The sequence below is a fragment of the Centroberyx gerrardi genome, chromosome 10 (assembly GCF_048128805.1).
Source record: "Centroberyx gerrardi isolate f3 chromosome 10, fCenGer3.hap1.cur.20231027, whole genome shotgun sequence".
NCBI lineage: Eukaryota > Metazoa > Chordata > Actinopteri > Beryciformes > Berycidae > Centroberyx > Centroberyx gerrardi.
The window spans coordinates 14,316,161-14,325,602 of record NC_136006.1 but is presented as its reverse complement, the minus strand read 5'-3'; the positions used below and the strand labels follow the sequence as shown (position 1 = coordinate 14,325,602).

The following is a 9,442-nucleotide window of genomic DNA, read 5'->3' as shown; positions in this document are numbered from 1 at the left end:
TTGTTCATATGCTTAAGTTTGTGTGGCAGGAGCTATACTTAACTTAATGTAGTTCTATGAACATGTAATTATCAGCATATTCATCAGTTAAATACTTGTGGGAAGATCCACCTTATCTGCCTACATCTCAAGAGAAATCACTAAGGAATAAGTATGTGTTACTTAGTCTAACTTAGTCTGGCAAGTCGACTAGAGTAAAAACATTTTAAAACTAGAAGGAACTCGGAGGGCGCAAACTTCCGCCAACGCTGCACAATTCTCCAACTTGCTGTTATACCCAAGGACATTATTCCTATCACTTAAATTTTAAGTTAAATTGATTTTTTGACCCAGCAAACATGCCCTTCGGATTTGGAATCAAGTCTCTATGTCTATTAGTTTCATGAATATCGCTACACAACAATAATCGTCTAGAAGTCCAAGAACAAAATCTAATGATTTGTTCTTTGCCCAAGGCCTATCTATCAACCAAATTTCAAGGAAATACATTCATATGCTGTTTTTTTTTTTTTTTTTTAGATATCCTGCTGACAGACAGATGAACAAACTAACTAATGGGTAAAAACAAACTCCTTGGCAGAGGTAAAACTGGAAGCCAGATTATATCAAAATTATTGCACAGAACACTTTATTTTGAAAATTACATGACTGTGACATGATACCATACGTAAGAAGCAAAGTATTAAATATAAAAAGATACAATACATATATATATAAGCAACATACATAATCTTCATCAAAGAAATCACAAATCTTCACAAGGTGTAAAGTAACTCTTTAAATAACTGTCTAATCACATATCAACATGTCAAGTATATACACATATCCACATATCAGTCGAGGCTATATACACTGCATCAGCGGAGGCTTAGGGCAGGGATAGGAGTTAGGGGTAGGGGTCTCAGACAATATATCCCAGGCGTTTCTTGATAAAGTGGGACACCAGGACCTGAGGTCTCTGCTGGTACTCCACCAGAACATCATGAGGTGTGGTGATCTGGTCTCCCTCGAAGCGGTTCAGCAATGCTACACAGATCACAGCCGCTGGAGGGGAAAAAAAGACATGTTAGAGGAAATTACCAATCATTTGTTACATACATTGTACAGGCCCGGATCAGGTGTTGTTCTTAATCCCTAGGAGTTTATCCTGCTGATGGTGGTGATGTGGCTGACAGAGCAAGGTTAATTGAAAGTGTGTGTGCTAAAAGCTTCCTTGTTCCTCACAGTGGTTTCACCATGGACATCAAGGAGCCAAATTCAGGTCAGTCAGGAAGGAGTGAGACACTTTTCTACATTTCTGCATTTTCTACAAATCATGTTTTTATTGACCAATATCTAATTAATAAAAGGATTATTGTGCGAATTCAACTTTAACTACGTATATTCACACCTAGGCTGCAAGGTCACAAATGCGTCACGGCTCTGTACAGAATGTACTACATTACATAACACAATACCTCTGAGGCCACAGACACGGCACATAGCAGCAAAAACGGTGGACTCCATTTCGATATTCCTCACTCCGGCCTCGTGGGCTTTCCTCAGATACTCATGTTTTTCTTCAGGAGAGAAGGAGCAGAGAGCCCCATCAAGCCGGCCTTGGCCTATAGAGAAACACAGCACAGGCTTTGTCAGTACATGAGCGATGGAACTGTTCTCACCTGTACGCCACAAGTGGGGCAAGGTGATCACTAAGTGAATTTACCAAAGGGATCACAAACAGCCTGAACATTAATCAAAAATCAACATAGGTGAGGGTGCGTGAGGGTATGAGGTGCTGTTTACCTTCATAGAAGTCATGGGTGCACATGGTGTTTCCAATCACTGTTGGCAGGTCTTGGAGCTCAGAAGAGCACTGCAGAAGCTCATTGGCCACTCCCTCGTCCAGCTCAGTACTCCGGGTGATAACCTTACCCAGAACCACCTGTTCAAAGCGGGGCCGGAAGGAGTAGTCCACTGCTTTATCCGTGATCACCACTGTCCCTGGAGCCAGACCTGGAGACAACATTTAACATGTAATCTTTGTTTCACAGTCCTGCCTGGTATCCAGAACAGAGGAGTACATTCAGTGCAGGCCCATTTTGAACAATTTAGCACACTCCAAAAGACAAAGCAGGTTCATATCACCTTACAAACAGAGGAGCTTACCGACTCCACCAGATGTCCCAAGGCGAAAGAGGACCACGTCACGGCAGTGGGCATGGTGCAGCAGCTTGATGAGCTCATGCAGCATGATGGAGATGGAAGGGACACCCATGCCATGCTGAAAAGGTACAAACAAGACCGGTTACAGTAAAACTATCACAAAAGGAGCAAGATGATTGATCATTACACCAATATTTTTTATTTTTATATTTAAAGTATTTGCCTGTCTTTAGCCTATCAAAAATAAAGTCTACTGGGACAGGTGGATGTCACTATTATGGGAAAACACAGTTAAAACTTCTTTTGGAATACTTACGCTTATAGAGAGCACTGGTCCCACTTTGTACATAGAGTAGCGATCGGTTCCCTCACAGATATCTCGGATTTCCTCTCGGTCTCCAGGCAGCTGTAGCTCCTGGTGGATGAATTGGGCAAAGGCCTTCATGCGATTTGCGCTTCCACCAACACACACAAACTATGGGAGAGAGAGAGAAATATTAAATGGCACTTTTTTCTATCAGAGCTAATTCCAAAGACTATTTCTTTTTCTCTGGCCCTATCTCACAAACCTTGATGTCTCCAAACATTTCTGGAAGGTTGTGAGTCTTGGTGCCTAAGCTGAAGTGGTAGAGAATATCCTCTTCCATAGTATCCAAGTGGGGATTTTTCACCTGGACCTGTTGCCTAAGAACAATATAGTGGTACATGTTAATACTGTACATCTAAAGAAAACTCAAGTGAACCACAAGTGTATAATATACTCTAGGTGGATTAACAAATATACAGTAATGACATTGGACATTTGTTGAAGACAAAATCTTTTTGCAGCAAGAAAAAACAAGGTAACATAAAAGTCTCTTGCTTTGCCAATATACTCACTTGATATACTCATTGTGCTCATTCCCCATGCAGTTGAGCAGAATCGGTGCCATGACTGCAGACGACGGTGTGAAATCAAAGTGTAAAAATTCTTCAAAAGTAAGTTGTTCTGCCGTGAAACTCCAAACACTTGTTGCGGCTGGTTGAGAATAAGAGTTGTGTCTAACTGCAAAGCTGATATAGCTGTGACCCCTGACCTCGTCTCTGGGGTGATTGGCTGCCGAGAGAGGAGTAGTACCTGTCCTCCGCCTCTCGAAAAACATTCCGGCCCCAAACAAATGACAGCAGGATCAATCACATGGTAAATGACTGGCCCAGTTCCAACGTCAAGCCCGAGCATATCTTTAGAGAGCAAACTGTGTTGGCAGGGATGAAAACAACCCTTGTGACGTAAACTTCTGTTTTGAGTAAAACTTATCCAATATCATGAGCTGCAGTGTGTAATGTCATATCAGCACTGAGATAGCATTATGTAACATGTAACACTGCTATGCAATACATTGGCGTGTGACAACAATGACATGCACATTATATTAACATTTTATCATCATATCCCGAAACAGTACAAAGTATAACAAGATAACAGAAATGTTAATCAGTACACATTTTCCCTGTAAAAAATAAACTAAATTAACTTAAGTATATCATCATTTACGTGTTACAGAAATGGTACACTTTCAATGTATCCTGTAAAATGGACCATCACTTGCTGTGATATTATATCATGTTATAAATTATTCACATTCAAATTTAAAACTGAGGGCAAATGCAACTTGTAATGGTTCATTAGATTGAAGTGTGAAAGATTGTGAAACACTTTATTTGAATCAAAAAACTTTAATATTCTTCTGAAAAATAGCCTTTTACAGAATTACACAAGCGTCCTAAAAGGTATAACTGGAAAAACATTTAGGTTAAGTTGGTATCATGTAATTTCTGTGCAAATGAGGCACCAATAACAGGCACGGCAAATAATAGGTGCCAGCTCCATTCACCGAGACAGTTTTCACACTTGGAGTGTATAATACAGCTGACATGACAAGAGTACAAAGAACAACTGAAACTAAGAGAAAAGTTTGATGTGGCTAGGAATTACTGAGTGAAGGAAGCATAGCTGAATTCTGACGAGGATGCAGAGTACTCTGTTGGCCTTTGAGTTTGTACACCCTTGTCCCACTGGCAGTCTTCTAATCTGGTGACACTGATATACGGACACACACACAGACACACGCTTCATGAGTAATACATCGATTCACATAATCGCTAGCACAAGATCTTTAACCATGCAGCTCAGGATTTTGGTCTTCTCTCAGCTGTACTGTTAAGAGGCAGATCGTCATTATTTCTAAACGGCGGAAGCCTTACTATTTCATACCTCTATTTTTGTGACTATCATTTCATTGTGTAAATCAATATATTTACAGTTTATAAAATCTATACATTGCTCAACAGCTTGACTTCAACATTTTGATAGCACATTGTGAAAGAATTGTAGGCCTACCAGTGAATTACAATGACCTAGAAGATGGTAAGTCAAACTGCGATCAGAAACACCATGCTACTTACCCGACTCATCACTGTTGGCTGTAGGTTTATCGTCTTCAGCGTAGCCGAAGCTCAACAGCTTAGACATGTTGACCGGGGCTGGTTTCTTGTCAAAGATTCTGTGAGAATACCAAAGACACAAAGTCGGACTGAATGGCACTGACAAAAACTAGGGGAAATTGTTGGGAAGCTTTTAATGAATACCAAACCAGATGGGGCTTATGTAGTTAGAAATACGGTTATTTCATCATCACCACACATTGCCTTTGAGATTAACCACAAAGACTGCAGAAGACATCACCAGACTTTAGTGTTAAGTGTAGATGTCAAGAGGAACGTGAATAGCAAGTGAACAAAATATATCAAACAGTGAATTTGGACCGTATCCTACCAACACTACAAACTGAGACATGCTCTGGCTACTCATTACAAAACTGTTTTTCTTACAAAACAATGAAAGAGAGAGTCAACAACGTGCTTTTGCACGTTTGCCACTTTTCTCTTCATCATATACCTAACCACCAATGCATTGTGGATCTGTCAACATCCAATACCATACTTTAACATACTCTGTTAAACGACCATAGCCTACGTATCATGTTCCGGTGGCATTGTGTCTGGCATCATGCCATACTGAGTTTTTGACTGGTCATTGACATTTTTCCGAAGGTAAAAAGGAACATTTGCACAGTGACAGAGAGCTAAAGCAAACACTCAGGTGGACATCCAACTATGTTTAGAAGCCATAGTTCTGACTGCTGTTTTATTTTACTGTGCAGCTAGCCGATGATCAGTTCTCCTCAGTCATCACAACATGGAGACATATGGTCTACAGTAAATATGACATATTCAAATGTCTAAGACACTATCATAGCATCTAAGATATCTTAGATCTTAGCAGCAAAACACATAACTAACTTCTGTCCAAAGGTTAATGACAGGAACACCCAACAAAACTGGAAAAAAACAGGCTAGATCTTTTTATCATTATCTTTGAGCTTGTTGCAAGGGAGGCCATTTCTGAAAATCATTAAGCCAATGGGATTTGCAAACAAAAGCCACTTAAATACATTGATGTTGACATTTTTATCAGTCATATATCTCAGTTCCCTGTCGTAATGCTAGTGACTATATACTAGTATTGACGGAAAAATTTAACCCTAATAATTTGCCCTGAGCCTTGTAAATCGCAACATTGTTCATGGTCGCTATTGTAAACAAGACTTAGAAGGCTGTCTAGTTAACTACAGGTAAAATAAATTACAATCTATAGCTAACAAAACTACACCTGAACAACTTATATTGAGTATAACAGGTTACTAAATATCTAATAAAATTAACTGCTTTGTGTTAATGTGTTCCTTTTCCCTTATTCAGTCTCTTATGATCATATCAATCTCAAAATTGATTGATAAAACAAAATTGATTGTGTCGGATCATTGGCTTCTAGACCTAGGTCTAGCTTATCAAAATTCTGATTCTGAGAGTTGCGAAAGGGGTTATTTAGAGATGCCATCCACCTATACTGAGGATAATAAAGAACAACAGTGCCATCTTGTGACAACAGGAACTTACACCCTCTTGAATTTGCTGGTCTCATGATATTGGGTGGATAACGACAGTTTCTCCATCTGGCTGTCAGGATCATTGTTCTGCTGCTGAACACAAAACAGAGACACATTGTGTGGTGTTTATGGTGTGAATACAAATAAGAGAAAATCTGATATATTTTAAGCTACATATGTCTGGTAAATTTGTCTATTTTTCCAGCTAATTTAGCTTGTAACCAACCATCGTTTGGAAGTACATTTTAAAAATGTATTTAGTTAGTAAAGTGGTGAAAGTGGCTGGTGAATTTTGGAATGTATCATCCACTGTGGGTAAAAAAGTGTATTTCCAACCTGAATATGATCCATTATCCTTTCATTTTGACAATCCTTAACAAAAGAAGCACTAACCCTAACCACAAAGTAGACACATCTGAACAAGTCAACTAAATTAATTATAGCATAGATAACCTAACACTATAGCATTAATCACTAACAAACAACAATTTTCCTCCTGTGTTTTCCTAAAACAGGGTTAATAAAGCAATACAAGAAGTGCTAGCTGCTAGCTCATGTGGCTAAGTGACTTTCAAAGTGACAGTGGTATTTCTCTGTTTACCTTCTCCTTGCCATTGCTGCTATCACCCCTCTCCCAAGCTGACTTGTCGTCAGTCCCAAAGGGGGGTTCTAGCAGTGGAAAGGCTCCAGGGTTTTTCTTCTCATTTAGGCTGATGGAAAAAAAAACAATACATGGATATGAGTATCTTTCTCTTTATGATAGCTTGAATAGATAATGAAGTCAGTAATTAAGGTTTTTCCTTTATTATAGTTATTTTATTATAGTATAGAGTGTTAATATGTTTCTTTTGTTCATTCTATTTTACAGCACTTTGCAAGTTTGTTACAAGTGCTATATAATAATAGGTACAAGTATATTAGTATTATGATTATTATTATCATTAATGTGGTTGTTGGTATTGTTGTTGCTGCTATTATTAGCATTGTTGTTATTAGGAATAGTAGCAGTAGTGGGCCCTAAAAGTAGTAGTAGTAGTAATAGCAGCAGTAACAGTAGTAGTAGTAGTAGTGGCAGCAGCAGTAATAGTAGTAGTAGTAGTAGTAGTAGTAGTAGTAGCAGCAGCAGCAGAAGCAGTAACAGTAGTAGTAGCAGCAGTAGTAGTATCAGTAGCAGTAGTAGTAGTAGCAGCAGCAGTAACAGTAGTACTAGCAGTAGTAGCAGTATCAGTAGCAGTAGTAGTGGCAGCAGCAGCAGCAGTAACAGTAGTAGTAGCAGTAGTAGTAGTAGTAGTAGTAGTATCAGTAGCAGCAGCAGCAGTAACAGTAGTAGTAGCAGTAGTAGTAGTAGTAGTAGTAGTATCAGTAGCAGTAGAGGTGGTAGTAGTAGAATTCATATTTTAATCACACACTGTGACCAGTAATAGTACAGCCTAATAATCAATTATTCTGTAGGATAATATGATAAATGTTACAGCTATACCTTGGTGTACCAGTGTCTGCTGTTGCAGGGCAGAACCAGTTTGGAGGCTTGTATGAGCTGGGTTTAGAAGTAATTGCTTCCTCATGCCACAAAAGGTCTGTTGGACAATGATGTGAAAAGAACATAAAACAAAATGCAGGTAAACTGTATTGACCAACAAGTGGGACATAATGTTCATGTAGGTAAGGCAATAGGATGGCACTAACCCTTCTGCCCTCCTTGTTTTGCAAGTTTGACATAGTCCGAATCGGTCTCCAGGACTCCAACCCTCCGCCCATGGGCCTTCTCTTCAGGAGCACTGCCGTCACCCAGGGACAGTCCAGGGATCTGGGAGGTCTGGCCTGTGACGCCATGAAATCCTGTTTTCAAACCTGTAATGATAGAAAATACACACACATACACACACCGTGATAGAAAGAAAGAAATACAGATAGAGACAGAGATGGAGAGAGAGCGAGAGAGAGATTCAATTTTTAATTCTTGCTTCGTATGAGCTAGCTAAGCCTGTAACATTTTACAGGAGCAGCATCAGTCCCACCAAGGTCCATATACAATATGAGCTAACTACAGTAGTAGTAGTGATGCGGCCTTGGTTGTACTTGCCAGGTTTTGTTGGTTGAAGATCGTTACTCATGTTTATTGTTGCATTTCTATTGGAAATGGAAAAAACCCAGCATATTGTCAACTTCTCCGACGTTAGCATCAGCTAACGTTAGCATTAACATGAACGTATCCCAACATATTACAATGTTAGCTTGCTGCCGTCAATTTGGCTAGCTAACTTAGCGAAGTAACGTACAGTTCAAAGTGGCGTCGCTTCTAAAAAAAAATGCAACAATAACAAAAAGTTGTTATTTCACCTCGTAAGTATGTTACTTACCCTGAGAACATTTTGGAAGACGAGCATGAACGTGCAAAGTATGGAGCACTGGCTGTGTTTTGGAGCTTGTGACCGCGTTACCATAGAAACAATTTCGATGCTCCGTCATGTGGTGCACATAGAACTAGAGCTAGTAGAGCGAGTTATTCAAGGTGAGTTAACTCGTCTGACAGCCTTCATGTGGCTCTCGTTAAATTAAACGCCTTTTTGTCTAACGAAGAGCACACTACTAGCGGCGAACATATCAAGATATAGATTTATACACCTTGAGAGCAGCTTTCACCGTGCGGACTCTTCTTTGGTTCCATGTCATGAAATATATTGACATAAGCACTGCTTTATGTGAGGAAAGTACATGAGACTCAAAGCTGGACAGGCCTATGTCAGTGGCACACATTACTAGACCAGGGGTACCCATACTCAAAAAGAAATAAAAGGTTGGTTGGCTGTGGGCCGAAAGTAGGCTACTTCTCTCATTACTAAGTAATTGAATAATTAAATTATAAATTGTAGGACCTTTTAGCCGCTCCAACAATGTCAACCCCCTCAAATAAACATAAAATCATGTCTAATATAGGATTAGAAGTATACAAAATATGGAATATCTTTGCACACTGGGGAGGTGAGGGCCCCCAAAATTTTGGAGGCTGGGGGTCCACCCTTAATAATTGGTACTTATTCCGTGACAACACTATCAAATATGCCATGCGACAAAGTGCACCAACAAAATGACCATGAATGTAAAGGCGAATTTCAATATCTGTTCCATTTCATTTTGTCAGTTTGAAGCTTCCTGCACTTTAATCTTATAGACATATTCTAGTAAAGTATTGGAGAAACAAGGATTGTGATGGATTGAGATACATACTCTTAAAAGATGGATCTTCAGAAGTTCTTTGTGGGAAAAGTGCTTTATAGAGCCATTACTGTTTGAAATTAGGCTAACTG

At 39.4% G+C, this 9,442-nt stretch overlaps 2 protein-coding genes across 3 annotated transcripts; both read right to left on the bottom strand.

Moving 5' to 3' along the window:
* Positions 1–765: 765 nt before the first annotated feature.
* upp2 (uridine phosphorylase 2) lies at positions 766–3,154 on the bottom strand. The gene is made up of 7 exons (XM_071913720.2): positions 3,025–3,154; positions 2,715–2,829; positions 2,462–2,620; positions 2,149–2,263; positions 1,786–1,995; positions 1,458–1,604; positions 766–1,044 (listed from the first exon to the last, which is right to left on the bottom strand). Exons 1-7 carry the CDS (start codon positions 3,075–3,077, stop codon positions 902–904), a joined length of 942 nt encoding a protein of 313 aa, XP_071769821.1. The 5' UTR covers positions 3,078–3,154; the 3' UTR covers positions 766–901.
* Positions 3,155–3,850: 696 nt separating this feature from the next.
* On the bottom strand, positions 3,851–8,566 carry LOC139923017 (uncharacterized protein C7orf57-like). 2 transcript variants are annotated; one of them, XM_078286156.1, is made up of 8 exons: positions 8,495–8,566; positions 8,218–8,264; positions 7,821–7,985; positions 7,615–7,711; positions 6,736–6,844; positions 6,145–6,227; positions 4,591–4,688; positions 3,851–4,225 (listed from the first exon to the last, which is right to left on the bottom strand). In XM_078286156.1, the coding sequence occupies exons 1-8, from the start codon at positions 8,503–8,505 to the stop codon at positions 4,212–4,214; spliced, it is 624 nt and encodes a 207-aa protein (XP_078142282.1). In that variant the 5' UTR covers positions 8,506–8,566; the 3' UTR covers positions 3,851–4,211. The 2 variants fall into 2 exon arrangements, with proteins under 2 accessions (XP_078142282.1, XP_078142281.1); XM_078286155.1 differs by lacking the exon at positions 8,495–8,566 and having other exon boundaries at positions 6,145–6,224; positions 8,218–8,274.
* Between the last annotated feature and the right edge of the window lie 876 nt (positions 8,567–9,442).

Coding starts and splice junctions, on each gene's coding strand:
- upp2 (XM_071913720.2), bottom strand. CDS start 3,077: ATGGCACCGATTCTGCTCAACTGCATGGGGAATGAGCACAATGAGTAT. Junction 1,996..2,148: donor TGGGACATCTGGTGGAGTCG/GTAAGCTCCTCT, acceptor TGTTGTCTCCAG/GTCTGGCTCCAGGGACAGTG. Junction 1,605..1,785: donor CACCCATGACTTCTATGAAG/GTAAACAGCACC, acceptor GTTTCTCTATAG/GCCAAGGCCGGCTTGATGGG.
- LOC139923017 (XM_078286156.1), bottom strand. Junction 6,845..7,614: donor GCAGACACTGGTACACCAAG/GTATAGCTGTAA, acceptor TTTTTCCATCAG/CCTAAATGAGAAGAAAAACC. Junction 6,228..6,735: donor GCAGCAATGGCAAGGAGAAG/GTAAACAGAGAA, acceptor TTTTGTGTTCAG/CAGCAGAACAATGATCCTGA.